This window comes from Macrobrachium rosenbergii, chromosome 33 (assembly GCF_040412425.1).
Source record: "Macrobrachium rosenbergii isolate ZJJX-2024 chromosome 33, ASM4041242v1, whole genome shotgun sequence".
NCBI lineage: Eukaryota > Metazoa > Arthropoda > Malacostraca > Decapoda > Palaemonidae > Macrobrachium > Macrobrachium rosenbergii.
In genome coordinates, this window is record NC_089773.1 from 6145691 (window position 1) to 6171302 (window position 25612).

Here is a 25612-nt window from a genome sequence, read left to right on the forward strand (position 1 = left end):
ACTTTTAGTGACCATATGTCTAGTGCATAAAGAACTGCCAGCATCAGCCAGTACTTCAAGGAGCCCTGTAACTATATATGATAACAAGACTCCATTTGAATAGGAAGAAAATTACATGAAAAAATTTTTGGTACAATATTTTCTACAAAAGAACACTGTCAAACCATAAAGGACTTGATTATCAATACATTTGGAATATCAGAATGATAAAAAATACTTGTAAACTATCAATTATTTTGAAAAATGTAGAGGAATAATTAAGCATGGCAACAAAATTTTACAGTACAATTCATAACCTTCAATGCAACAAATTTTCACTTCCCCAAGATTTAAAACTTATTCCACTAACTACTCTCCCACCAACATACCCTAGGGGTAAAACTCAATATGCTTTTACAACATTCTGACTATTTTTATTAAGTCTTGACATACAAAAAACAATAATTCATCGTCACACAAAGCCAAACGTCATGATTCAGTCGTTACCACACGTTCCACCCGAGAGAATTGATGAATTAAACTCCTGTATTTGTAGTCTGTAAGAAACTCTTAAATACTGTACTCTTTTATAAAAAATAATCATTACAGCACTTGCAACTCAGTAACCACCCTCTCAATTGAATAGAAAAATTCCCTTTCTGAAAAGTTTTAGAATCTCAAAAAATAATAAAAGATAAAATCAGTTCCAAAGATCAACACACTCATACTTAGCTTCTTTGAACATTCACACACCACTGATTTAGATATACACAACATGAATGTAAAGGTCTCGCGCGCAACTCACTCGAAACAACTAACTCTGTATATACAGATCTCTGCACAGCCAAAAATGACCGAAGCTCAATCTAAAGAAAGTGGAAATGGTTTTTTAAAAATGCAATAAAACGAAGTAAGCTCCATACAATATACCCACTGATTGCTTACGAGCAAAGAAGAAAAAAATGACTTTTCGGGAATAGTTGATACAACTGACCCAGAGATAACATTCAGGCAGTCAGCAACTCATGAAAAGCATTGTTACATCCTAGTATTCTAATTAGATAAAAGTTTCATACATGATCCTGTCATCAACACAAAGACCAGTAGGATTTTGAACTGATACCACACTTTGGCTGGTGTCTCTGTGCCACACAAAATTAGTTGTGGAATCTCAGTGGGTTTTCCCAAGAGGTCTAAAGTCGTCAAAAACGCAAGAACATTTGCTGCCTTCAGATGAAATTAAATACTGGTTGATAAATAGCAAAGCAGATACGATAACAAATATAAATTACAATGGTGTAAAGAACTGACTTCGTTAATGTGCAGCCACAAATATAGTCTTTCTTGATCAAATATGATAGGCTCGATGGAACAACCTTGTCAACAAGAGATCAAGGCCACTAAGAGGCCTGGGTTGCCTACAAAACCAGCTTGGAGCCATGGGAAGCCGGTGTAACGTAGTGCCAACACTTTTAACTTTCTTCACACGATATAGTTCGCAGCTAGAGAATGCTGTCCCTGACACCACAGACTGCATAAATACAATTAAAACCTACTCAATACGAGGCTTGATTGCTCTTCTTATCAGCAAAGAAATTCTTGAGAATCATGACCTGCCCGACAGCAATGACCAAAATTCCCAGAGTTTCTCCCATAGCCCAGAAGAGGACGCGCTCGTTGAGGTCCTCTGCTCTCTTGCGCCCCTGTGCTTCCCGCAGCCGATGATGGGTCTGGTAGTCTAAGATGGAATTCAAGTTTTCGTGGATCTTTTGAGACGATGACTCCATCTGAAAGATGTAAACAAACTTCAATTTCTGCCATCTTACCTGTTGGGGATGAAGGGCCCTGTAGGTGGTACAGTATTTGAGGTTTTCACAAAATACACAAGGTCCTCAACTGCATCGCTTTCTGCCTTTTACTTTTTATTTACTCATTCTCTCTGGTCTCCCTCAACCTAGTTGTCCATCTTCTCTAACAAATGTATGTAATATCTTAAAGGTCATTAATATAATTTCTATGCTTATACAGCTTGCACAAAAGCTTAGTTCTCTGACAAGAGGCAAACACTAAAACTAATAGTACTTACTGAAGTTGGACAACTTTGTAATTGGTAAAACCATGTACATTTTACAGTTTATCACTATGGAACACTAGGAAAATTTTATTCATATTTTGCAAGGATAATCAAAGGAATTGATAGTATGTCTGTGTGCATGTATGTTAGAGAGAGAGAGAGAGAGAAAACAATCCCTCAGGCGTGTATGACTGTCGACATGTTTTTTACACTTGGATCTTGAGTGCAAGCAAGGAGATTAATTATGCCATTATGCCACAACACATTAACTTACTATTGGCAAACGGCAGAATTTAAAATTATAACCCAACTTTTCACAAGGAAGTCGTTTAAACAAACAATCCAAGGCATGTGTTTGTTTCCTGACATGCAGATGAGTTACTTTTACAGTGCTAAAAAATCGTAAAAAGCAGGTGTCACTCGATAGCTATTTTACTGTAACAAAAATAAGTGATTCGGCTAATCGAGTGTAAGTGAAAGAACCAGGCAAAACGTAGTGAAATAGAAAAATCATGTGAGCCCGGCCCCAGCTGGGAAATCAATGGGAAGCAGACCCCACCTCTCAACCAATAGTAACCCACCACCATCCCCTCCCTCCCCTCTCTACCGTCTAAATCCGTGCAGTCCCGAACACTCGCTCAAGTACGACTCTTTCGATTTTTTATTGTTACTGTATTGCATAGACAAGTCCCAAGGTTGCCAGATACTTAAATTCATAGAGGATTGTGAAAATTATAGTTTGGAATGTCTTGCTTGTCTTTGAGAATAAATCTGGTGATCTTGCTAGTTACCATATTTATATCAAGTAACTTAAAAAGTTGGTGGGGGTGGCATGCCTCAGTGGAAATTCACTGGGCTCACACTTGAAAGATCTGCAGTTCACCCAATCTACCAACCCCACTGTAACTATGTACCACTGTTGGCTGGGAACCAAAGGCAGGTCAGAATGCAGCCTACTTGCATGCCTCTCTATAAGACATATTCCCATGTATCATTCAATGGCATGGGACTGACAATGACTTTTGAGTTTAACAAGACTAAGCCTAACTTCAAGCCTCCAGGCTTGACCAAAGAATTAGGACGAAGGGGAAATGAGTGCTAGGTGAAGTTTACAAAATTAGATGGATAACTGGAAAGGAAAAAAGGGAATGGATGCCTAGTAAGTGGGATAAAGTAACACAGCTAAGGGGGAAAAGACACATTAATGAACCTTTAGTAGTGTCTACACATTGATAGATAAGGTACACCTCCAGCAGTACAGTACCTTCCAAGGGTCCTGTCAGTTGTTGGTAACCAAAGAATTATAGTGACAAACTTAAATATGTGGGCATTCTGTCTGCAAAATCTTTTGGTATAGGGGTATCAGTCACTCCAGAGCAAACAAGCTACATTGACAAGAATAACAACCGAAGCATATCAGGCAACTTAAGATCCAAGAGTTTAGTTATAGGTTGTTGATAGTAATGTCACCAAGTTTGATGTGCAAGCAAGGAGAGATTAGCCTAAGATTTATAAAATAGTAATTAGTGATGGGATTTGAAAACTGGGGATCCACATTTAGGAGAGTCTGACCAACCTACAGTAGTCATATGAAGAGTCTTGGTGGGGAGCATGTGAATATGGACTCCCATCACAAAAAATCAAAAGAAGGAAATGAGATAATTGTATAGAATAAAGTAAAAATTTTCTAGTGTATGAAAATGTAGGACAGTGCACAAAGAATAAGACATCATTAAGAGGAGGTGCAGGGACAGCATGTTTGTGACCTGAGGTAAACATTGTTAGATATTACAGAGTAGTTTAAGGAAAAGAACCTTAAAAGGGAAAAATCCAGTGCAATCTTTTACTGGGCTTATCTTAAGCAATCCTTCCCTAAGTTTATCCATACTCTGTTAACAATTTCAACCAACAAAAATTGAGAACACATGTGAAAGGAGAGAAATACTTTTAAAGCAAGACAATTTCCTAGTACTATTACTACTCATCTTGTAATCTTCATGATAGCCATTATGAGAAATATTACTTCTTACCATACAATTTTCTTCACACCTCAAAACAGGGTATCAATTAATCTACAAAACCATTTCATGCTTATCATTGCTCTCATCTACAAGCTGATAGGACATGCAAAGGACCAGAAGGAAAAAAGGAATGTGCAAGGAAAAAAAAAAAGTGGAGTTAAAAGCCTCTGAAATGATGAAACCTGTCTCAGGAAAAATTACAATTTTAATAAAAATTAATGCACTCTGGTTTCGTTTTCACAACATAAAATCATATGAATCAAGATAAAACTTGAAATATATTACCCTGCACCAGGAAAATTAATTCAGATCACCTCTAATTAGGAAAACTAACTGATAAAGCTAGGACACCAGTTGGTTAAATATCACTTCAACCATCGCTCAAAGTTGGCGCAAACTGTGCACACATACTAACCTGAGTCATCGCTGTATAATGATCCCCTACCCCCGGTAGCTGGGGCTCATCTCCAACTTGGAAATCTACGTAGATGAGCTTGTGGCTAAAGGTTGAAAATTCATTACTGAAGCACACCTGCAATACATAAAATTTATACAATACAACTGTTAACCACAAATCAAATACACCACAAATTCACCAACAAAATAACCAAATGTTATAGAAAAATTATTTACTCTTGATGCAATGCTACAGAGATTGAAAGAATAACACAGTGGAAAGTTCCATCTTGTAGGACAAATCAAGGGAGGGAGAGAAGGTGAGAGGGAGAAATGTATGGATGGAATAAGGAAAATAAGTGGAGGACATAACAGCCACAAGAATGCAGCACGTGGCAATAAACAGAAGAGATTGGAAGTCCATGACTGCCAATATCTTAGAAGATATGACACACTGAATTATCTCAAACATGATGCACAAGGCACCACTCTGGAGGTACATTCCTTTATGGGTTTTTACTGCATGAACTAATGTACTTCAAAGCTGCAAGGAAAATAGTCTGGTCACTTGCATAAACTACGTATACATCATCATGCTTATGGTGCAGCATTTAAATATCCTTCTCGCATTTATACACAATGTTTAATGCTACACTGTGCAAAAGTGATTACATTAGCAGGAGATTTGTAGGAACTGCCAGTCTAATCTTATCCAACTAAAACACTGGGATAAAAAATACTGATGTACAATATCTACGCAAAACAAAGGAAATATTCAGCATCAATAAAACTCCAGTTTAATGTCCAGGAAAAAACTGCAAATATCTACACTACATAAACTGAAAACACAAACTTACCTGGTAAGTTCCAGTATGCTCTGGGGTAAATTGGAATTGGCCATATTGCTGCTTTATTTCGCGATATAAAATCTGTCTGGATGGCCCCTCCAGTATCACGTCGACATCATAATGCCCCCCAGTTACAACCTGTCGAGAGCAAAATATTACAGCATTCAAAGAATTCTATTCTACAGAGGGAGATTCATCGATTAACTGACTCACTGTGCTACACCACACAATTTCATTAATGAATATTCAGTGTACAGCGAACACCCTGTATTCGTGGGGGATGCGTACCGCACCCCCCGGTGAACAGCTAAAATCCGCGAATACTTAAAACCCCTCTAAAAACACTTAGAACTGCCCATTTTGATAGTTTAAACACAAGAAAAACCCTGTAGAAATGCTTATACCTGAGTATTTTAATAGTTTTATCACAAAAAGTGCATCTATTCATGAACATTATATGAAAATACAGTAATTAGTGAATATTTCTCAGTGAAAAATACTGCAAATGGGCGAATTTTCCGCAAATTAATGGGTAGATATGTTCCACAGAGAAACCCGCGAATGCGTGAGTCCGCGAATCGTGAGAATGCGAATATGGGAGGTTTACTGTACACTTAATTGAGAGGCCAATAGCTGAGGCAACCCAATGCACTTATTTAAATCGAACCTAAAGAGAAAATTTAGGTAAAGAAAAACAATGAGGCTAAACCCTTAGGAAAATAAACAGACCCAGCTTAAATACTAGACCGCTTGCAACAGTCCAGGAATAAAGACTTTCCAAAGCCTGACAGCACAGGGAAAGAAAGAGTAGGCTCCATAATGCAGGGTTTACTAATTTCCACAATGTTTATATAATTATGGTCAAATAAAATAGTCTATGTTTAAGATGGTGGTTTCATGAGAATATATATCACAGGCATAAATACAGCAAACTTAATACTAGAGTGTCTTGAGAATTCTGGTGGGGAGGTTTTGTTTTAAATTTGCTTGAACTCAGTGGAAACAGGCACAAGACTATATTGTCTACAGTAAAACAAGCTACCCATGCCCTATTATCATCCTGCAACTTGATATATTAATTTCTTCACATATCTAAACCCTTTTCCAGGAAAAGAAGGAGCTTCAACTTGTGCTCATACACAGACAACCCCTTTTAGCAAATTTCCTGTCCCGAAGTGACTAATTATGCTGTGTTCGGCCTGAAGGCTCGCCAAAAGATGCCTACCACCTTCACTGAGTGCATCACTCTCCTTCATGCTACAAGCATTCTAGTGCTTTCAAGCTTTTATGCCTCTTTCATTCTAATATTCAAGCCATTCCATCCACTTATCACATTTAGGTAAGGTAAATAAAACACCAATCCCACCTGAAAAAAAGATCAGCATAAGAAAATTTGAAATTTTACGATAGCTTAACCATACGTTGCCCAACACAAAATGGATGAGTGCACACATACTGTACTGATGTACACCAAGAATGAATACTTAGTTTCTGATCATTATCTGGTAATTCTGACACTATTTGTTTGAAATTAATGCCTTCATATATCCTGTGTAAAATTACATACTGACTATTGCAATGCACATACAGAAGTTCCACAACAAAATCCACTTTTATTCCAAATTTCACATGGTAACCTTGAAAGGCTGAATGCAAGAGGCTGGAAGTAAAAAAAAAAAAAAATGAATTCCAGACAGGGTACTAACTCTTGCAGAATACAAAAACATTGCTAAGCTCTTTGATATTGACAGCATGCGTCTTCAGAGCCCATATAAGGCAACACATACTTCCACTTTTGTTATATGATACTTAGAATACTGTAACAACTGTGACATAACCTCAAAGATATCAGGGGCCTGTTGCAGAAAACAATGAATTAATACCAGCGCAGCAAATATCTTTCTACATAAACAACCTATGTTACGTCACTTGAAGACACCTGATTTTGTATGCACTTGGTCAAAGGAATTGGCAAAAAATAAGCATGCAGATTACTCCAGAATCCAATCCATACCCTATCATGAAAAACTAATAAAACATGACAAACACACAACTGATAAAACCACATGCAAAACAAACACCCTATAGTACGTTCCCAAGTAGTAAAATTAGTATGCATCGTATTCACTACAGCACTGTGGGGAGGTATATTCTGCATGTTGATGAAGTCTCAGGTGCCACCCTAAGTCCTAACTCATAAACAGCCTCAATTAATCTGGTCCTTGGTATACTTCCCTTTCACTTACATCATATTACTTTTTAAGAGCCTCAGAAAAACAGAATTCCAGCCATCATTTCTAAGCTGAAGGGTAAGGACTGGGGCCTATGAGGTCATTAAGAGTCAGAGGTTTGCAGGGTGTAACAGGAGGAAGACCTCGCAGTTGCACTATGAAACGATTGTCAGAAGAGGGTGGAAAGTAAGATGGAAGAAAGAGAATATGAAAGAAGGTACAGTAAAAGGAATGAAAGGGGTTGCAGCTAGGGGGCCAAAGGGATGCTAAAAAAAAACCTTAAGTAATGCCTACAGTGCACTGCGTGAGGTGCATTAACGGTGCTACCCCCTACAGGGGGGTACTGACAACATGGGGCCTTCACTCTTTAATTAGCCAACTGATTATTGAACAACATAGCAAAATACAGGTGCTGTATGTTAAAAAATATCAAAAAGCTATGGGTCAAGTTAATGTATGTTAAAAAATATCAAAAAGCTATGGGTCAAGTTAATAAGTAAAAATACTCAAGCCTGTGACGGCATATTCTGGACCATGAATCTGAATAAAAAAATAAAATAAAATAAATTACACTGTTGATGGATAAAGATATATGCAGTATTGCTAATAAGTACATGCAGGCTACTCCCTATAATAAACTAAAAATTTCAAAAACTCAATCTAATCTTACACCCATTCAGTCTGCAGTTCTGAGTGTCCTGTTATAACAACAGCATTTATGTTAAACCCAGGTACTAATAACAAACGGATTACAGTCTATTAGGCTATTCTTAAAGGGACTGCACTTCAGCTACTTTTGTTAGATAAGAATAAATATGACGTTTTAATAATAAAATAAAGTTTTATATATACTTACCAAGTAATTACATAGCTACAGTTTCCACTTGAACAGCACCTTAGATTCAAAATTTTGTCGGTAGCGCTTCAATATAGTTTGTGTAGGTGATCAGCCTGTCCCACTAACAGAATATTGGAATGACCTAGCAAACAGTTCTCATTCGGTTTATGACTTATGACCATTAGAGGGGGGGAGGGAGGGCTCTGATTCTGTAATTACTTGGTAAGTGGATATAAAACTATTTTATTATAAAAATGTCATTTTTATATAAGTAGCTTACCAAGTAATTACATAGCTGAATCCCACACTGACAGGAGGTGGAATACATGGACATAATATTCTACTCCAAAAACATTAAGTCTTGTAATGAATTTGAAATAGAAAAGTTGCTAGCACTGAATACAATGCTTGTTGTTCCTTATTAGTTAAGAGAGCCTGCAGTATAAAACTGCAATGGTTGTCGCTCAACTTGACCTGTAGTGGCGTGGCAGTAGAGCCAAGGGTCGCCTCTACTTAAGTGGGAGCTTTGTAGCGAAGGAGTACTCTGATGGCTACCAAAGCGTCAGTGGAAGTTATGCAGCTAAGGAGTTATCCAATAGCTAGCAAAACTTCAATAGGTGCCCTTGCCCTGGGCGCAGTACCAACATAAAAAACAACCAGATACACTGTCACCCACACTGAAATAACACCACAACCCATCCAATGAGTGCAGTGGGTACTCCAGGTACTTTGTACCTCCTGGCTCCTAAAAAGCTCTATACAGTACCTCACTAGAAGGTGAAGAGATAGGGGGAGGAAATCTTATGCTTCCTCCTCCCATACCATGCCAGTCACTATCCTGTAGTACTGCAGAATTTACAAGCCACTTAGCTGGCACCAGGACAGTTGTGGAAACTCATGGATTAGTATAAATATCGTCAGCAGCTCGAGGCTCTGGAAGCTCTAAAGCTGGCGCCCGAAGAGCTGGGTACCAATGGAGCTAGTAGTTCAAGCTTCATTTCTTAAGATACTGAGATGCAAAGGACGATTATACTTCTAGTAAGTCGATGCAGAATGGATACGTGGCTACGAGACGTGAAGGACGATATACTTCCAGTAGGCTGATGACAAATGGAAGTAAGGGACATATGTGCCTGAAAGCTAAATAAGTAGAGGCTGCTCTGATGACCTTAGCTTTCACTAACAGACGGCAAAGTTGTTTTCCTGAATCTGAGAGTGTTTCAGAAATTCTCTTTATGATGAAGGACAATGCAATCTAAATCCCAGGGCGAGGGGTTCTTGACCAAACATCAAAGGATAAGAAGCCCCTCTAGATTATCAAGTCCTGTTCAGGTAAATACCTAAAAAATCCAATTGGACAGAGAGTTCACTCTCTTCCCTCAGAGTTGGTGAGTGCTCCTGGGTGCTTGGAGCATGCGCTGGCACCTGGTTATAGCTGGTGTCAGGCGACCTGGACACCAGGGGAGTTATGAATTCGGGAGCTGGACGGGGCTCCTGGAAGCCAAGGATGTCCGTTAAGCTCTAAGGGAGAAAGAACAGATCCTTGTTCTTGGCTAAAATCAAAGGGGGGAAAAAAATGAGGATAACACATCCCTTGCTTCCTAGCTGGGTGTGAAAAGGGCTTGAGAGGTCAATGAAAAGAAGAAAGATCCAGGTCCCTGTGCTTAACCAGAGATAAGCATAGGTCGGTACCTCTTCAAGGAAAGTGAGAGAACTAGATCTTCTTAGAAACAGAAGTAATCTGCAGCATGGTCAGAGGTGTCGAAATAGAAGATGCGAAGAGTTTGAGACACCAGCTTTGGAAGACGACCACTAAGTCTGGGAGACGGAGGAAGAGGGTGGCTTCTGAATCTTGTAATAGCCTCTGCAACAAGTCTTGAGGACTCTTTGGAAGACAATAACTATGGACAGTCCGGCGCCTGTCTGGGCAAGGGCGGACCACCCCTGGTAGTATCTATGAAGCTAGGAAGCTATGTTGTCCACCAACAACCTTAAGTAACTGGAAACTGAGACTGTTCAGTGCTTCCTCGATCATGTAGTAGGTACCTTTAAGAGACAAACAGGTCCAAGGTTGGCTTGCGTCTTACAGTAAAGAGATTCTGACAACTCAGGGGATCGAACGACCATGATGGGAAGGACAAGCTTCTGACAGCCCAGTACGTCCTTCAACGCTTAGTCCCTGAATAAATCTAATGACTAGAAGACTTGATTGATCTGTCAACGGAGGAAGAACTCTGCTGACTGGTCAAGAGGGAATGCTGGATCCAGCTTCCTGCTTAAGTAGATGTGTTAGGACTGAGGTCTAACCCAAATAGACTACCATACAGCTAGGGTCGAGCAATACTAGAGCGTCACTAGTCTACACTGTGATCCGTAACTAACCACACTGGAATCCTGAGAGTGTCAATGGAGCCTCTTGTCCACACTGGGATCCTTGGCTTGTTCACTGGCAAGCACACCTTTATGGAAGCCTTTTCAATCGCTGTCCATCGAGACCTGCGAACAACAGGCTCAACTGAGGGGCAACTATCCGGGGGCAAAACCCTTTTGGACTCCCATGGACCAACAGTTATGCCTCTTACCAGGTTTAGAGGAGTCTGACGGGCTATCTGCCGATACCTGGGACTGCAACAGGCACAACTGAGGGGGCAACTACCCATGTGGAACCCCCAACCTCCCTTGGACTTCCAGTATGCATCCTCCCAGGAACTGTGGGGAGTTTGACAGGGACCTTCTGTCTGGGAGCATCTGGGGACTACGCTTCACTATAACAAGGTTAACATCTGTTAACCAAGACACAAGACTGGCAAAGGTATAGAAAGGGAAGTAAGGGAGCCAGGTGCGAGAGCAAGTGGTAAGACGGCTAGTAGGAGAGAATTGGCTACAGGGCGCTAACGCCGGCACCGAGCGTATGAGAGAGGGTGCTGTGGGAGAAGCTGGCGCCCAAGATCAGAGCCAGCAAGGTAGTAGGACCGTAGCGTGAGCTGGTTCTCGGCTGTCGAGAACGTCGACTTGTAGCCGCCAACAAAAACCCCCAATTCTCTCCTAACTACCTTCTGCCTAACACTTTCACTTCTGCAAAGGAAAGTGCGATGGTTATGTCAGCAAAGGAGTGTGTGATGGTTATGTCAAAAATTTTACCGGAGGCTTCCAGGAAGCATAAGTCCGGTAAATAAATCGTAACTGCAAAAGTTACAGGCCTAAAGAAATGGCAAAATACCCAAGAACTACTTTCAAGGCAATCATCGGTGGCTTGCGTGAAGCATATGGCCCATAAACAAATCATAAATTGCCAAAATTATGGCCTAATGAAAGATAATAATGCAATGTTGTAACATCTGAAAATTACTTTAAGGCAAGACCATCATCAGCGTCTCGCCAGTAGCCTATGGTCCATAAACAATTCATGAATTGCAAAAGCTAATACCTAGCAAAAAGGCGTAACATACATCGATTACTTAATAACGGAATGCCGTAACATACGAGAATTAGTTCTTTAGACAAAACTATTATCTACGGCTCGTTAGTAATTAAGGCTGTAAAAAATTCATAATTTGCAAAGGTTATGGCCTAATGAAAAGCCTAACATAGACCAATTATTTTATAATGGTGTGTCTAGACCAATTACTTTATAATGGAGTGTCGTAACACTCGAGAATTACTTTTAAAAACAAATCTATTATCGGCAGTTCACTAGTAGTTTATAGCCGGAAAACAATTCATAAATTGCCAAAATTATAGCCTAATGAAAATGCCTAACAAACAATTTACTTTTATAATGAATGTCATAATATCTGAGAATTACTTTTAAGGCAACACTATTGGTGTCGCCACAAGCACAACCGGTAAACAAACCATAAATGCAAACGGCGTCGTTTACTGGCGGCTCAATGATGACTGAATCAACGTAAAACAAAATAAGAAAAACAACTCATCCTGAAAGATTTCAGCTTGAAGGCTACAATATACGCGTTCCGATGGTTGATTTAAAGAATCCTCCATCGCAATCCGGTAAAATAACTGGAAAATAATGAAAGAAGCTCCCGCCAGACAAGCTGTTGCCACCACAGACAGCAGGAAATGAATGAGAATTGTTTCCTAAGTCGTTCCAATATTCCGCTGGTGGGGAGGGGTGATCACCTAAACAAACTATATTGAAGCGCTACCGCAAAATTTTGAATCTAAGCTGCTGCTCAAGTGGAAACTATAGCTATGTAATTACTTGGTAAATTATATAAAACAAAAAATTTTTCTGCTACTGGGAACAATGGAACATCAATGTGAAAGATTTTGCTAATTTCTACAGTGTTCAATACTTGTATGAAAAAGATTTTTAAAATTATGCCATTACAGCTCATAGACACAGTTTTCTTATGATTGCAGTGGTAGTGACCAAACCAATCTAGCATAGGAGAAACAATCCTATTCTCAAAGTCTAAGGTATAAACAGGCTTTGCAAAAGATTAAGATTTTGTGTAGTCGACGGCCAGTCAGGTAGAAAAGGGCTCCAAGTTTCATAAGGTGGGGCAGAGGTTCCAGAAGGCTCTAAGCCCCTGTCAGGTAAAATATATATCCTGAGTGAAAGACTGGAATACTGTAACTGGTGGGGTACTAGTATTGCTCTCCTAAGCAAAAGAAAAAATAAAAATAAAAAAATAAAAAAGAATACAATGCACAAGACGATAAGAATGATAACCAGTGCTATGTAGACTACCAACTATTATTGATAAACTATTTTAACAACAGTGTATGGGACTATCTGAATATATAGCAAGGAATTGGAAAATGAAATTTTTTAGCACACAACACAAGCAATCAACAAACGGGTCCAGATTTAAAAATTTAACACATTTATCAAAAACTTTTCTATAAAACAATGAAAAAGTATTTCAAATGCCCCTCCAATAATAAATAGGAATGATAAAGATAAACATGAGATAAGCAGTCAGAAAAATATACAGGTATTTGACAAAAATTGCAACACCATTACCCAAACATTTAAAGATCAAGAATTTTGGTAATATAATAAATTTTAACTTTAAACAATAATCATAATCTGTAGCTGAAAATATACTTTTCCAATGTTTTAGTATGTTTCAAAAGTTAAAAACATTCATTCCTGTAACAAATTTGTAGCTTTAGATGTACTGGACAGCATTACATCCAAAAATTATGGGGACCACAGTGATAAAGATTTTGGGTATGGGCAAAAACACAGAACTAGTGATATGCATGTATATTCTCACTATGAAAATGCTCAATAAGCCTTAAGAACTTGCATTAGTATCAGGGGATGTTAGAATACAACCTGGTAACTTATAAGTTTTGCAATTCCTCCATTGCAAAAACCAGGTTCTCACTGCGGTGTCCCACAAACATCAAAAATGTCCAAGTATGCACAAAAATTGAGTGCAAAATTTTGCAAAATAGCCAACATAACCCTTAGTACAAAAGTTACATGTCCGCAGCAAAGAGCCGTGACTGAGATCTGAGAGTATTATTTTCTTGCAATGCCTAAATTCCAAAACTTAGAATAAAAACCCGTTACATTTCATCGATGCTCACGTATCCACATTTCCAGATGAAATAACAAAAGACATTGGAAATAGGCTATTCATCCCTATCTAAGGCCCAAACTAATGCAGTAGGAAAAAAACAAAATCTGATTGGGAGTCCCATCTCCACATTTGTTGAAACAATTACTTGGAAACATTTTCTAAGTACCGATATCCATTAAATACCTCGGTAACAGTAAATTTGCAAAGGATTTTAGTAAACTTTGCGTATTAAAACACATTAGGGAGACAAGAAAAAAATTAACTTGCAACATCAAGAAATGTTATTTAATAATTAAATAATACTGACCCTACTGACATTTTTATCAATGAAATTTATCTAAGTCAGATTATGCCAATAGGATACAACCTGGGCTCCCACAGGGGGCAGTGTCCTAACCCATGGGAGTTTCTGGCTCAGTCTTGAACTTTAACAGGGCGAAGGTTATACGAGACAGACTGATCTATGTCTGGACCGTCAGACGGTACAGGTTTGGTCCACCGTACCCAAACAGGGTGTAGAAGGGAAAGACTTCACCCACACCCATGAAAATACCCACAGATCGTATATCCGTACACATGCCCAGTGCCAATACCCCCCCAAAGCCTGGCCTGAGCTCCCATAGGGCTACCTAACCTGACGTAGCCTGACCAATGTTAGTAAATAACTTTGGGTACCGACTAGTAGCGGCCGTTGCCCCACCTCACCTGGAATTCTAGGGAGGACTCGGTGCCCTTCTCGATGTCCTCGTAGAAGCACTCTTTGGCGTTGTCGGGTAACTCGAAGGTCAGTTCGACCCCAGAGGTAAGTGTCATGCAGGTCGCCAGCAGAACCACCGCCGTCGCCAGCCACCAGTTCCCTCTCTCCATATTTTGTTCTTTTCCGGCTGTTCTCTTCACTCGGAAACCATCAGCTGAACATAGTTGTGCCTCTTCTACGTCCGCTGCAGCCGCCACGGGGGTGAAAACAGGCCAAACTCCCAAAATACGGCCGAATTTTGACAGGAGGATCGCGTCTTCTGCTACAGAGACGTGGCCGGAAACACTCTATCGGACACGTTTTCACGGTGGCTGGAAGGCATTTGTGACGTCATCGAGGCCTCCAGCCAATCAGGTGGCGTTCTGGGGAGGCGCTGGCCAATCAGCGTCGCGGGAGTTGAAGTTTGAGGCGGCCGTCATGTTTACGGCGAAAACGCAACCAAAATAGAGCGGTGGTGGTGTCATCTATTGGGGAAAACAGAAAATTTTTGTCCGAATGCTTTTAAGAAATATGTTCCATACTTCACACTATAACATTCTACTTTTTACCATTTTTGACTTATGAGTATTAACATATGATAACTAATCATATAAATTTAAATATTATACGGTACATGATTTACCTTTGTTCTCAATAAGATGTCAATAAAAACATACGAATCCAAGGACACCAAACGCACCATTAATGCCGCAGGAGCTGAGATGCTGACGTTGAGCGGTTGCCGAAAGATATTTCTATTAAACCGGCGTCTTGTAACACTTGTTCAATCACCTATACAAACCACGACGGCAATTACTCCTCGTGCAAACCTTACGTGACAAAATTAGTTGAAAAATACACCTACTCGAACATAACTAATATCTATCAGATGTGAGAACAATGACTTGAAAAATAACGAGGATAAATATGCTCCGATTACAGGAAAATTCTTTAGTCATTAACGAATACCTGATCTGTTTTCATTTCTGTCATTCATATGGTCTTTATTTACGTTTATTATTGCCTCTTCTGGTCAAAAGTGTTTTCTGGTAAGAACGTAAAGACTCCCTAAGTGAAAGGCCAGATTTAATAAATGGCACAGTTGATTGCGAAACATACATCACGCCTTGTCGCCGTTTTCTTTATGCTTTCGTCTAAACATTTTGTTAATATTTTTACTTTTATTCTCTTATTCTTCCTCAACTCCTTCCTAAATATAAAATAGCTACACAAAAATCCTTTAAATCACCAATAATAAATATAGAGGGACCAGCTTGAGGGGCCGAATGGGATTTAATAGCAGACCCCCCAAAAAAAACAGATGTGTAAGGTGGATACAATAAAAAAAATCATTCAATTCCTGCTCTCTCAACATGACCTGACCACCTAGAGTCGCACGCTTTACCATCTTCATGTGACCTCTGATCTTATCCGGCTTCATTGTGACCCACGCCAGGCCCACCAATCTCTTTTGACCTGCCGAGAGAATTTTAACAATATTCCCATCTTTAGCTGATGGGTCAGAATGAGGAACAAAAGTCGAGCGTTGATAGACCCATGTTGCCAGCTGTTACTGTCCATCTCAGTCACAATGAGGCCTGTAAAGCCAATTTTGTGAGTGAATGAATAATCTGTCCTTTTCAAACGTTTGTAATTATTTTCTGTTTGTGGGGACAGGGGAGGGGGTGTCAGATGGCAACACTTATATGCATGCCGTGAGGATATGTGCTCGACTGAGCCATAGTCAAGAAGTTTAAACATTGCCATAGCGGCGCTCTGAAGTTTACGGGAAGTTTTAATCTACTGTATAGCTATAAATTGCCTTTATTTGTTTTATATTAGGTTTACCAGCGTACCCAAACCGTCAGCAATAAGGGTATGAAAAGAGAGGGTCGAGAATTAGATACATCTTCAGTCTGCACACTTAAATCTGGGCAAATTGTTGAGTAACACCCGTAGCCTATTCCAATATTATACAAAGGGATATTATATATATATATATATATATATATATATATATATATATATATATATATATATATATATATATTATATATATATATATATATATATATATATATATATATATATATATATATATATATATATATATATATATATATATATATATATATATATATATATATGGGTGAAAAGCCATCCTCGATTTTTTTGCCTAACTTGTAGAATAGGAACGACTTAATCTGATTAATACGTGGTGCAGGTGTTCATAGTCATTAAGAACACCTGTTCTGATAAAAATATAAAAGTATATATACACAACACATATATATATATATATATATATATATATATATATATATATATATATATATATATATATATATATATATAAAATGTATTAAAATGTAATTATTTTGAAATGTTAACCCACCAGTGAATTCAATTCCAACATCCTACACCTGTTAGGCCACGCCATCTCACACGTACCCCTACGTTCAAACTCCACACTTTTATCCCATTTGGAGTAAATGGCTCATCACCCAGTTTCTTTGTTACCAAGCTTAGGAATTTTCTCCTTTTTTTTTTATATTTTTATGATATTGAAGGCATTATAAACAACCACCCACCTGGGTTTAACGAATTTGTTCTGGAAGAATTTGACTCTTTATGACTCATTAACCCCATGTTATCAGCAATCAGCTGTTTTTGACAAAGTAAGTATATCTTAGTTTAACCAGACCACTGAGCTGATTAACAGCTCTGACAGGTGACAGGTATTGCCACGGAGTGGAGGCGCCGGGAGGGGGTCTGACCTCATTAGCCTATGTATATATATATCGACCTTACTTCCAATTATATGGTGATTTAGAGGAATGAACTCTCAGTTTGGGGTGTGACGCATTTGTGGTATAGCCTACGTATCTTATTTGTAGGCCTATATATGGAATATCTGTATCCATATATGTATCAATATATTTCTATATATCTATATATCAGTATCTCTACATATGTTATCTCTCTCTCTGCATTTCTATACTGCTCACTCTCTCTCTTTCCATATGCTCACATTAACTCTGATGCTTTTTCATTTTTAAGCCTAAATTTTTTGATGGCCCGCTCTGTTTAGATTAATCAGGATTTGAATTATATAATCCATAACGGGGTATGCTAGGCTAGGCCTAAGTGTCAAACTAGGATGAAACGTAGGCCTGTAATTTACTTCAGAGGCATTAGGATTTTGTTTATATAATCTTAACGCTAAATGCTCTAGGTTTAACTGTACCAAATTAGGTCTAGACCTAAGCCTAAGATTATATGCCAAATACCGAAAACTAAAATTACCACAATTCCACAAAAGTCAGGGGGTTTAAATAGTAGCTTACAGAGACTATACTAAGTTTTCATGAAGTTTGTCACCCACTTGAATAGGCCTAACTGGCCCATGCATTAAGCAAAGATTTTTTCCATTTTCAGGATCCCTGTAAACCTCAAACTGTTGTTACCCAACCAATCTTACTTTTTAAGATGGAAATTCCCTTTAAAACAAAGCTTTCAATGAGTAAGGGAACTACACTTAAAATGCACTAGGTTAGAATTTTTTTTTTTCCAAATTCACATTGTTACTGGGTAGCCTAATATGAATATCTGGTTTCCTCAATATATTTTCCTTAGTTTTAGCAGCAATCCAGAAAGACTGAACTGTACAAGAGTTTTCCTGAAAGCATTTTACAAGTTTTCACCACCCATTGTTTTGTAGTTTGATCAGGCCTAGCTGTGGTCATGTGCTGTAAGATTTGTACAGTGAATCTAGTCACGTATTTTAAGAAGCTTTTCTATGATGGAGCTACCGGGCCATTGAAAGTGAGGTGAACGTTTTATATAAATGTTAGTACACAATGTTTCCTTTCCACTTCCAGTTGGAAAATGTTAATTGTATTTCACCAGTCTACATTTAAAGGTGATTTTTATCTTTAGTGTCCAGTGAGTGCTGTTTATCATTACTGCTGTTTATATTTATTGTTTTTACTACTTGCAACTCAAAGTACATTTAATTAAACTGATTTACAATGTTACACTTACCGCATTTAAAATTGCTTCATTTGGTTTGATAATTAAATATTCCTTCAACTCTTACGAAGTCTCAAAAGTATCCAAACTCGTTTGGATACAAGGTGACCAAAATAACAGCATTTGGTTACACATGGCAATTATACGCAAAAAGGTAATAAATAATTATATTTTGAATTTAACTTTATAAATATGTGAAGTCTAAAATATTGAACACCTGACGAAATATATTAAATACTATGGAAACACGATTAGACAAAACAGCAGCAACCACCGCTAGACCAACATCAAATTCTATATCATTCCGTGAGGATGGCCAACAGCATTTTCTCGTAGTAACCGGAAGTATCACCCTGTAAGAATACAGCAACTTTTAGTTTTGATAAATTAAAGCAATAATTCGGCAACAGACTAAGATGATTCGAAAATTAAGCTAAAAAGCACATTTCATACTTCACAACGATAGTTAAATTAAGGAAATTCGACAAGTATGAGATTACGATAATTTTATCAAGCTAAAGCAAGCATTTTCCACAACTATGAAAAATTTAGTTTGATAAATTACGCTAAACTAAGCAAAGTCGACAACTGTGTGCTTAATTTGCTAAGTTAGGCCAACTTAAGCAAATTCGACTAAATTTAGCTTGGTAAATTAGGCTAAAATAAGCAAATTCCACAACTATGAACTTGAAGTTTGGTAAATTAAGCTAAATTAAGCTTTTCGGCATCTATGAGACTAGAGTCACTTCACAAACCGAAGCCACTAAACAGACGAATCATTTTCTTTCTACCGACCTTGATATCCTCCTCTAAAGATTTGTTGAAGATAATCTTGTACTCTCTCTTGATAGAGGCTAAATCAATCTCGCTCCGGGAGACCAGGATCCTGATAAGGGCCTTATCGTCAGTCCCTAGTCCTTCAATGGCTGTGTTGAGAGCTTGGGCGAAGAAGGCGGGAGTGTTCTGGATGCTATTGTCTATAAAACCATTTTCTTTATTAGTGAGTAAAGCTCTGCTGTCTGGGAAACTTTAATGGTTCTCAATTAGTGGGACTAGAACTCTTAAAGGGATGAAACTTTATAAAATATCTTTAATGAAAGACGAGTTTAAAAAAACCTGCCATAAGTTCTGGATTTACCATATCCTACAGCTGCTTTACATCATCCTACAGCTGCTCTGTCAGTACTATGTTTCCAAAGGTTTCTTTTACATTTTAACAGTAAGCTATTCTACAGGAGTCTGAGGGAGTTTAAGGGGCTTCAGTCAACCCATACAAATGCTAGAGAATTCAGCGTTCTGTACCTTCCCTAATCAACGAGTATGCGAAAATTCAGTTATCATTATTAACGCAAAAAATTTTAACATTTTTAATGAAATGAACCTAAAAATTTTAGCGGTATAATGTCAGTTTTGAGTGAAACTACTAAACATTTTAGTTAAAACTAGCTCAGAAGTCAAACTCAAAGGAATCCGCAGGCTTCAGACCTAAAACTTTAAACTTCTCTAACTTAAGTACAGCCTTTCCTAAGACAAACGGGCAAGCCTTAATTCCTTCATAATAAAAATTAATCAAAATTCAAATAAACTATCAAGACTCATTTCATGTTCACAGCAAAATATTAACCGACTTAAAATGTAGGATGGTAGCTTCCAAACCAAAGTCTCAAGACACTTAAGACTTAAGCCTACTTGAAGAGGCGTTCAGCAACAGTCTACATAGGCCTATGTGGCAAGATTGTGATCCAGTTTCACAGGATTATCTAAACTCGTACTTACACAAGGCCAACATAGCTTTCTTAAAGTCTCCTTCCAGTTCCTCCTCCATGACTTCCGCAAGTGTCCTCCCGTATTCCTTTCTGTAGGATTCAAAAACGAGGCGCAACGTCGAGTAGGAGTGATTAGCCAGGATTCTCCTGATTTCGTCTTCATCGGTGCCTGCTCTTCCTTCGCCTGGGAGAACACGGTTAGAGAGTAAAGTGCCAAAGCCAGCAGAGAATTAAGTGTCAAGGAAACAGTGTTTAGTGGTTATCCCTGTTTTAAACTCAAACTATCAATCTTTACCAAAGTTGAGTAGGATCAATTTTGACCCAAACTAAGATTTGTCATTAAATTGACAAAAAGTATTAGTTCATTATTCCAACTATACAGCCCATATTAAACACTACTAAAACTTCGCATTTTTTTTTCTTATCAAAATGTAGAATCATTGCCAAATTTAGTTCACAATTTATTGCTTTTAAGATACCTTAGAATTGGAAAAGACTCTGGTTGGTTACTTCTTACTGTAGATCAGAATTCTAATAACTGAATATAATTTAAGCAATGAAGCTTTTAGGTAACAATGCTTGAGCTTTGACAGCCTACACCAGACCTCCCTTTTTTCTTGCGGGATGCTCTGAGCAAGGGCCCGTTCTGGCATCAAGCCAGCTTAAAAAAAATGAGCCCCCTTTCATTACCTGTTAAGCTTTACCTTTAATTCCACCTTGCGTGCCAATTGCTTTTGACAAGATTGATAATCTAAACACTTTTCTGAAGTTCCTGAGCATTGAAACCACATTCTCTATCATACTGAATATTTTTTGTATATTAGCCAATTAAGTAGACCTGTAGCAACCTCAGACTAAATACATGCCTAATATTCTATGCTAAATTAGGACTAGACGTAGGCGTAACATTGAAACTGTAACAATCTTAAAAAATTATCCAGTAAGTAGACCTGTAGCAACCAAAAATACACAACCCTAAGATTCTATGGTAAATTAGGACTATTCTATGCTAAATTCAGAAGCGACTTACGCCTAACATTTCATGTTACACAGGTCCCTACAACCTAACCAACAGACAAGGTTGAAAAACGCCACCACCTCCATCATAACCAGACCATCTATGTATGTTACTAACCCGCCCTGTAGAGCTTCTTCACAAGGGTAGGAGCAACCTCTTCGTCAGCAGGACCTTCGGCCCTGTCCGTGTGGCACAAGTCGATCAGGAGCTTCTCGAAGAACTCGTCAACGTTCTCCCTCTTCAGAGACATCAGGAGTGACTTGCCGAAGAGAACCTCGTAGCTCTTGCGGATTTTTCTGCAGAGAGAGAGAGAGAGAGAGAGAGAGAGAGAGAGAGAGAGAGAGAGAGAGAGAGAGAGAGAGAGAGAGAGAGAGAGAGAGAGAGAGAGAGAGAGAGAGAGAGAGAGATTTCAAATGCTGTATTATTAAACAGTTTGTGGTCTAGTGGCCTTAGGCTAACCTACATTGGTAAGGTTAGTAAAGTTTTCTATAGTTCATCTTAATGGTAAAATATAGTCCTATAAAAAACAGGCACATTTGGGCCGAACATGACTAATTGGATACCTTGACAGGACACTTCTAAATCTCTGCTTCATACCAACACTCAAGCAGAGTTATCAATAGACCAATATCGTAAATCATATACTTTATGTAACAAGTCCCCTAGAGTATTAAGCATCCTAAAGTTTTAATGAACTTAAATTTAACAACCTGAAGCCCAGAGGAACTTACCACAGAAAACCCTGAACTTTAAGAAACTTGAAAGCACTAAAGACCTATTAAATACCTTACACTCTAATGTCCTCCTGACGAAAAGGAAGCCTGGTGGTGGAATGACGAAGTGAAAGAGGTGGTGAAAGCCAAAAATGCAAAAAAGATCTGGAAAAATATGGACAGCAAGAGGATAAGTAGAGGTACCAAAGAGACAAGTAAAGAAGGCAGTCGTACAAGAAAAGGCAAGAGCATTAGCTGACATGTACGAAGAGCTGGAAACACCCGAGGGGGAGAAAAATTAACAATTGCAAGATAAGAACATCAAAGACTACTCCCATATAAACAGGTTAAGGATGGAAATTGAGTGGTTTTATGCAACGAGGATAAGATAGAGGGTTTGAACATTATCAACACCTGTTACATGAAGAAATTCCTCAAAAACTTTGAAGATTGATTCCAGAACCTTGGTTTGTGACAAACTATTAGCAGGAAGGAAGTAAAGGCAATAAAGAAAAATGATAAAGCTATAGGACCAGATGGAATTCCTGCAGAGGTGTAGAAGAGCCTGGGAGAAGAAGGAATAGACATGTGGGGCCTAGCAAAGAAAATTTACTGTCAAGAAATACCTAAGGAGAGAAAGCTTTATTGTTCCTATCTATAAAGAAAAAGGTGACATCCAAGAATGTGCAAACTACAGAAATAAAGCTCACGTCTCACACCATGAAAATCTGGGAAAGAATAATGGATCAAAGAATTAAAGAAACATCTGTAGGTGAAGAGCAGTTTGGTTTCATGCCGGGAAGAGGAACGACAGACGAAGCGTTTGCCCTGCTACAGATGGAAAAACACTGGGAAAAGCAGAAAGGACTGCAAATCAAAGCAACTGCCAGGAACTCCCTTTAAATGGGGTTGCTCAATGATATGAGGGGTGGCTCTGACCAACAAGAAACACGAATTGGGAAACTAGTTGCGTATAAGCAACAACAAAATCACATTGACATATGTATGACTGATCACCCAGCAGTGCATATTTGAGATTGTCCATGCTATTTTCTTCTCTGGTTTATTTCCTCTATGATCTATTAATAATGGCGCTTAATTTTAAGAAATAAAAAAAATTTAGATCAAGCAGTACAAATTTTCACTTATCCTAGTAGTAATATATTTGTTACTGTTTTTAGGGGGTGCTGGACTGGCTTGACCTGACTACAGAGTGTGCCAAGGTCAGAAAAGGTTGGGAAACACTGGTCTAACGTTAGACTCATAACCAGTGTTATTCCCTTCTCACCTCAAAGAATCATTATCCCTCGTGCAGATTATCTCCACGATAACATCCTCGTTTCCAGGTTCTTCCAGAGCTCGGTCCAGCTCCTTGGCCAGGAAGTCCTCCAGAGGAGTCATCAGGGCCACCACCAAATCCTCAAAATTTCCGCTCAGGTCTCCTTTGATGTCACTGACCAAGTCCTGCAAAGGAATTTACTCTGGTGAGAAGACAGTAGTAAGACTAAGTAGTTAGCTAAATCATCCATGCTATACAAACCAATGCACGAGTAAGAGGTACTATAGTACTATGAAAACTAATTAGTTTATCAGAAACTTAGAATTTTCTTAAGACTTTTGGAGATTCTAATCTTTTAAAAAATTTCAGTAAAGACTGGTAAAATTCCTTACAGTTGCTTGACGTAGATTTTAAATGAAAGACTTCAGGTTTTTAAAAAGAGCAGACTAATTACTAACAATTAACCAAGTCATGAAAATCATATTTCCAACTGAGGACACCAAGTACCTAACCCAGCTCAGGCAAGCAATTTAACGCTGATAAAATAGTTATAAATATACAATTATGCATTAGGTGAATTTTATTCGAATGGGACAACTTCGAAAGAATACAGTGTACAATATTCACTGCAGGAGAAGATCCCCAACTTACCCCAGCCACGTTGTACGCCCGCAGAATAGCTTTCCGCTGGTTAGACGTCCTGTTGGTGAGAATATCTATGACCATCTTCTCGTCTGTGCCAGTGCCCTCTAGAGCAGCTCTCAATGCTTTGGCGTCCGCATCGGGGTCAAAGTTCGGGGCGGCAACGATTGTAGGATGCATCTGGAGACAGTAATATGGAGTATAATTTGGTTTGTCTCCTAGATTTGGTCAAATTCTAGATCTTGGTTACCGTGAAACTGTGCAGTCTTCCTCCCTTGAGTGTCTAGTTCAAAACTTCAGCATACAGGACCCAACACAATGTTGATGAGCCTCAAAAGCAAAGTTATAGCAACTACCAATAAACAGTGACTTCATAAAATTATGATAGCATACTACAGTAAGTCTAGCTTTCTCGAGAAACCTAGAAAATTTACCAGCCTTCACCAATTGAGGTTTAAATTCTGAGGATCAAATAACCGTCGCACTAGAACTCTGAGAAACTTGTGAAAATATCCACTAATGGTTTCGTGACTCTTCTTAAGAGCAACCTGTTATTGTTATATAGGCCTAAAATTAAATGTGGCCTACGTTATGCTTTAGACAAGCCCCTTGCTTGACTTAAGAAATTTCAGTTAAAAACTAAATTACCAAAAATTGGGATATCAAAAAAAATTGAGTTATCCAGTTCTCAACTGGATACAGTCCCTGGAAATTTCAGTTAAAAACTAAATTACCAAAAATTGGGATATCAAAAATTCAGAGTTGCCCATATAAAAATTTGGAAAATGGAACCATTTATTTGTATAACTAAGCACTTCCAAAATTACATAGCCTATGCTATCTCACTGGGGAACCCGGTTAACATTTTGAAATAATTCTGAAACACTAAGTTTACATTACACCAGTTCACACTTATACTCTTAGACGTGAAATCTGCCAAGTTCAAACGTATTTAGACACTAACAAAGCAGCGGTTGTTTGTTTGTAGTCAAATTAGGGTTATGGGACAAAAACAATTCGATCAATAGAAAAAGGTCTGACATTAAATTTAACTAATTATGATCGCACAAGCACAATTTCGACCAGGCTTAATATAATCCTATCATTTTACTGAACCGAAACACAAAAATCAGACTAGACCTACTTAAAAGTTCACATTCCTTAACATAAATCGTAGTCCTACCAATATTTCGATAAAGAAACCAAAGTCTAAAAATGAAAATAACACCAACTCACGATTCCGAACTCGAGAAAAACCAGCAGAAACAAATAAACACACAAAAATATCAACGAGCGCAAAACTTTCACTAATTTTCGTGGTGCTTCCAAGCTCAATTTGTCGACCTTGTTTTGGGGCGCCAAGGAGTTCCAAAGAGCGAGACGACTATTCTGATGGACTTGAGACTCCTTGCAATGTACCGGGCCGATTTTGAAAAGTTTCGTTGTTATTTTTATTATTTATTTTGTGTCATTTATTTGTT

General features: G+C 38.3%; 2 protein-coding genes across 2 annotated transcripts; both read right to left on the reverse strand.

Annotated features, from left to right (window-relative positions):
- Positions 1-124: 124 nt before the first annotated feature.
- Positions 125-15017, reverse strand: p24-1 (p24-related-1). The gene is made up of 4 exons (XM_067133233.1): positions 14651-15017; positions 5328-5456; positions 4490-4606; positions 125-1766 (listed from the first exon to the last, which is right to left on the reverse strand). The coding sequence occupies exons 1-4, from the start codon at positions 14810-14812 to the stop codon at positions 1536-1538; spliced, it is 639 nt and encodes a 212-aa protein (XP_066989334.1). The 5' UTR covers positions 14813-15017; the 3' UTR covers positions 125-1535.
- Positions 15018-18866: 3849 nt separating this feature from the next.
- Positions 18867-25501, reverse strand: LOC136855855 (annexin A3-like). Its single transcript, XM_067133235.1, has 7 exons — positions 25368-25501; positions 24141-24311; positions 23499-23674; positions 21615-21793; positions 20490-20663; positions 19509-19690; positions 18867-19066 (listed from the first exon to the last, which is right to left on the reverse strand). Exons 2-7 carry the CDS (start codon positions 24309-24311, stop codon positions 19013-19015), a joined length of 936 nt encoding a protein of 311 aa, XP_066989336.1. The 5' UTR covers positions 25368-25501; the 3' UTR covers positions 18867-19012.
- Positions 25502-25612: the final 111 nt, after the last annotated feature.